At 36.4% G+C, this 5240-nt stretch overlaps 2 protein-coding genes across 11 annotated transcripts in view; one reads left to right on the forward strand and one right to left on the reverse strand.

Moving 5' to 3' along the window:
* LOC112043700 (peptidyl-prolyl cis-trans isomerase G) overlaps positions 1 to 2223 on the reverse strand; it is a 244743-nt gene extending 242520 nt beyond the window's left edge. For all 10 annotated transcript variants that reach the window (XM_052881638.1, XM_052881630.1, XM_024079244.2 and 7 more), the window contains exons 1-2: positions 2065 to 2223; positions 1629 to 1886 (exon numbers count right to left, since the gene is read on the reverse strand). In XM_052881638.1, coding sequence (XP_052737598.1) covers positions 1629 to 1867 — 239 coding nt within the window. In that variant the 5' untranslated portion in view covers positions 1868 to 1886; positions 2065 to 2223. The remainder of the gene's footprint in view (positions 1 to 1628; positions 1887 to 2064) is intronic.
* Positions 2224 to 2417: 194 nt separating this feature from the next.
* LOC112043744 (THO complex subunit 6) lies at positions 2418 to 4694 on the forward strand. The gene is made up of 5 exons (XM_024079301.2): positions 2418 to 2653; positions 2728 to 2915; positions 3041 to 3242; positions 3611 to 3773; positions 4349 to 4694. Exons 1-5 carry the CDS (start codon positions 2550 to 2552, stop codon positions 4667 to 4669), a joined length of 978 nt encoding a protein of 325 aa, XP_023935069.1. The 5' UTR covers positions 2418 to 2549; the 3' UTR covers positions 4670 to 4694.
* Positions 4695 to 5240: the final 546 nt, after the last annotated feature.

Genomic DNA, 5240 nt, shown 5'->3' on the forward strand with positions numbered 1-5240 from the left:
TGTTTATTTGATTGAACGCGCTAATCTCAGGAACTACTGGTCCGATTTCAAAAATTCTTTCATTGTTCGATAGCCCATTTATCGAGGAAGGCTATATATTATCCCCGTATTCCGGGAACTGGAACCACGCGAGTGGAATCGCGCGGCGTCAGCTAGTAGTTCATCAAAACATAATTGGTAATTTCATTTGATATAGAAATACATGGAAAGTCCCTTCGGTCATAGTAAGTATCATATATTCTGATATTTTTGTGATAAATTAACAACTATAAAACATAATCAGAGTTATTGCAAAGAGTTATTATATTGTCAAATTGAGATTTCTTATACTTATTATTTTCCTTGCTGCAAATGTGCGAGATGAAAAATTTTGTTGCACACTGCAGCAAACCTCTCGTACATTTTCGCAACACTCAGGATTCTGATCTTGAATCTTACAATTCTTCACTTGGTCGACATTGAATACGCGCGAAAAAAAGTCATCCACACTCAAAGGCAACTAGTGCTTAAATAGCTTGACTAGTCAGCCTTTTCTTCAACCAACTAGTCGGCTAGTCAACCAAAGTCATAGACTGCACATCTCTAATTATTATGAAAAGCTAGTGTTTTGTATGGAATATATACTTGAATTTTTCTGATGCTTTTAGACAGAATATTTCTAGCAACTATCCTTTACAATGTGATGTTCTGTTATAGGTATTTTAGCAACAATTAGTGAAAAAAATGGATTTAATATAATATACCTCAATAATTCACACAAAATAAACCTAAGTTTAGGAATTGTCAATGTTTCATAACTTCATTTCTATCTATATTTCTATAACTTGTTCAACTTGACATATTCACTCCACTGGCCAGTATGGTTATGCAAGTAACCAATAAGCTATCGGCGACAGTAACTTTTGAAATTTATAGGCTAGCGGACCCAGTCAACCTTTGTTTTGACATTTACGCAACCAACCAATTGCAAGAAAGCTATCCACCTAGCAACCTCAACCCAATCCTGGTTTTAATTAATGGGACTAATCTAAGATGGAAACAGGGTAACTTGTTAAAACAGGATCAAAATCCACACCCCTTTCTGTTTCTAGGTCCTTGGTGGTATGTCTTTGCCGGTGTAGGGTGGTAACTATCTACGGCCGAAGCCTCCCACTGCCAGACCTTGACCAATTAAGAAAACCTTGATCAGACCAGCTGGGGATCGAACACAGGACCTCCGTCTTGTACATCCACCGAGTATTCGTCTGTGCCACAGAGGCAGAGGAGGTTGTGTTACACCCCCGTGTCTCAGTCATTAACATCTGATAGGGATTGTTTCAAATTCTAACATTATGATCCTTAGCCAGTCACAGGGATTTGCTGAATGCAGGTGGTTCATGGTGGTGATGTTTGGGAATCCCTCCAAAAGGCCTATGTCCTGCAGTGGACGTCCACCAGCTGATATGATGACATGATGATGAAGTGGGGCCAAGCTCTTTGGCTTTGTAGTGGGCCGTTAAAATAGGCTGGTAATAATGTTGATTTTTCATTATCATCACTACTACTCTTATGATAAACTATGGAAAAACAGAATCCGTATGGAGGTTACATTATATAAATCGAACTAATCTTAAACATAAATGTCTCACCCTTGCTCTTCTAATGTATCTTCCAGTTCTGCACATTTCACTTCGATTTTCCTCTTCCTCTCGTGGTCAAGAATCTCCCGGTTGGGCTGTTTATTTGAGGCGGAATCTAATTTAGCGATCTCGTCCTCAGTTCTATAGTTCACAGAATCTTTAGTTTTTCTAACAGAAGCCCAGTTTCTTTGCACGTAACCATTCGTCCCCGATCCTCTTGGCGTTGTCAAACCAATCCCATTGTACATCTTGAAGATCTAACCCTAACTGAAATAGGAAAGTTTTAAATTCACATTCAAAATAAAAGTTATAATTTTTCTACGTCGCGTGCAATTTGATACGTAAGCAAAAATAATCAACAGCCATCTTTACCACTTATACGACTGATTTGAATCCCTTCACACTTTAAGATTTAATATTTAGGTTAAAGTTCATGCTAGCTTACCTATATCAAGAAGATCAAAATAATTTATTATTTGACGAAAAATACGTCCATCTTGGTTGAGGTTTTTATTTTTTTTTAATTTTTAGCCTTGTATTGTACACACAGAAAAATAATAGCCTCTGTCCACAGACGACAAATGAAGCCTCTGTCATTTCTAAACTGCCGCGTGTCTATGACTCTGAACTTTATTTGTCGTCTGTAATTTGATTTTATTGTGGATTCTTTTGTTGTTGTTCTTTGTTTTGTTGTTATCTGTGGTTGAAATATTTTTTAAAGCGAGCTTAAGAGTCCAAAGCCGATAAAATGCTCTAAGCTTTTTTGTTTATAGTCTGCGCTTAGTAGCTGGTAGCTATATTCTGTGTCTGTGGTGGTAAATAATTGTCAAAGGTTATGTTTGTATTTTGATTTTACTCTTTTCCTTTTGTGGTTATTTAGTAGGAGTCTTTATAATTTTATAAGCATTGACTAGTGTGATACAGAACAAAATGCTCGACAAAATGTTATACAATACAATTCTTTCTCAAACCCTCTCACCTTGCGGAAAATATTTGGTAGCCGGCAATATATATGGACAAATTGCTGTTTTTGAGTTAGTATAGTCAAGTATTTCCTACTAAGCGTATAAATAATAACGCCCACGTAACAGTATACCTTTTTTTTCAGTCTGGATAACATTTTCAATCCTGTGGTAGAACTTCTTACCTCTGACTATAACAAGCCAAAACAAATTCATACGCTAGAGTCGGGCAGTCAAGTATGTAGTTTAATTACCACAAACAAATTTCTTGTGGTCGGCACAGTCAATCAGATATCAGGATGGGATTGGAAAGCTGTAGGACATTCAAAATTGGGTAATTTATCTTTTTATTACCTTTATTAAGACATTAAACATTTTACTTATCTCCTATTTGAGTAATTGGTAAATGTTATTTATTATACTATAAAAAATAAATAAAATTCTCGTTTTATTCCGCAGGTAAACCATCTTGGACTATAGAGATACGGCCGCAGGTCCAGTTTGAAAATTGTGACATCAACTGTCTGTGGTGTTCCGAGGATGAAGAGAAGCTGTATGCAGGCTGTGGAGACAATATAATCTATGTGTTTAACTTGGAGGATGGTCGAGTCATCCACACATATGAGGGGCACTCTGATTTTGTGCATTGTGTACATGGAAAGTGAGTATTGACATAGGAAAAATACTTTTGACTACTGTTGCTCAAAAACACAGTCATAAGCATTTCAGCCTCTAGGGGCGAAATTTATAGGCAATTTTGTTTTTTAAATTTTGTCTGTTGCGAGTACTAGCCTACTATAAAACGAAAAAGGTTTAATTCGTAAGTTTACTCATACTAAAACAATGGTATTGTTCTTGTATGTGTGTTCAGAGAGTATGTTATACTGTTGTCTCTAGCCGATTATTGATAACATCTGATAAAACCTTTAGGGGTAATGTTGGGTCTTTGTTCTAAAACCTGTCCTTTAAGGCCTGGACTTTTAGTAGACTATTCAAATGTTTATGTTAAATATTGTTATTCTGTTTAAGTGGGCAGCAGTTGATCTCCTCGGGTGAGGATGGACTGGTTCTGCTCTGGGACCGGCGGACGAAGAAGTCTCACAACAAAATAGTCCCTCACAGCAATAGCAAGGTTCAGCGCCCTGACATTGGGAAATGGGTGGGGGCTGCTGCGCTGGACAATGATTGGATAGTATGTATTATCAAAGTATCTACTAATATACATGCATCTCAGACCAATTATACCTTTGGACTTGTATCACTCTCTAATTCACCAACGAAATTATCTGTAGTTTTTTTGAGAGGGACAAGGTAAACTCACACATCCAAAACCACCAATAAATATGTCCTGTGTCCCTACACTGCAACCCAACTGTAAATTTTAAGTTAAATTCAGTTAGGATAAACACATTAGGTCATGATCATTTGCTTTTGACAGAGCGAGGCAGCTCCTATGGTAACTGGTCTGAGGTATGCACAACATAAGCATACATTTAAATAATATACATAGGAATCAATTAATTGTCGACTTTATTCCATTGCCTGCAACTGCCATTATGGTTTGATAAATTAATTAGTAGCAAAAAAGTTTAGTTTATTAAATACGTCCATTGTCAACCACTCATTCAACCACATAAAGGCCGTACAGCCTACTTTAGTATTTTAGTCAAGTACGAACAATTTTTGGGCGGTAAATCCAGAAAAATAGTCTGAACTAGTACTACTTAAAATCTTTTTCCATAAAGAATATTGTTTTTTTATTCTTAGGTCTGCGGCGGAGGACCTAGACTATCTCTATGGCATTTACGTTCTCTCGACGTCGTAACAGTATTCGACATTCCCGACAAAGGGATCCACGTGTCACTGTTCCACGACGACTGTGTATTCGCTGGCGGCGTGTCCAAGCAATTGTACCAGCTGAGCTATGCCGGTGACGTCAGAGTTGAGCTACCAGTCTCGGCGACCACAGTGTACTCCGCCTTGTTGGCGACGCAACCAAGGAAAGTGTTGTCGATAGCAGGCTCTAGTCCGGAGATAGATCTTTGCACTACCTTCAATTATAGGGATCAAGTTTTGCATTTCAGATAATTTAAAATAAAGTTTTTTATATTTATCTCATGTTTTATTTGGTGGTTTATTCTATTTGAGCATTGTTTTTTGACGGTGAAGGAAAATCTTCGCGAGAAAACCTGCGTACCAGAGAGTTTTTTTAATTCTCTGCGTGTGTGAAGTCTGCCAATCCGCAATGGGCCAGCGTGGTGGACAACCCCTCTCATTCTGACAGGAGACTCGAGTACATCAGTGAGCCGAATATGGGTTGATAATGATGATGATGATGAGCATTGTTTTTGAACAATAAAAGTTATTAATAATATCTTTACTACCAATGAAATATTTGCAAAATATCAATGAAATATTAAATATTTCATTGATATTTTGCAAATATTTCATAATAATTAATAATAATAATTAATAAGAAACTAATAATATTTTGTTATTTATACCTACATCCTCATAATATATTTTGAGAAATATAATATGTGGGTAGAAAAAACAATATCAGAGTCATGCTATTAATGAGATGATAATTCGATACTTTAATTGGAAAATATCTAATTCTATATTTTAAAAATTATTTTTATCAAATAAAAATAACAAC

Source organism: Bicyclus anynana, chromosome 5, assembly GCF_947172395.1.
Source record: "Bicyclus anynana chromosome 5, ilBicAnyn1.1, whole genome shotgun sequence".
Classification (NCBI taxonomy): Eukaryota; Metazoa; Arthropoda; class Insecta; order Lepidoptera; family Nymphalidae; genus Bicyclus; species Bicyclus anynana.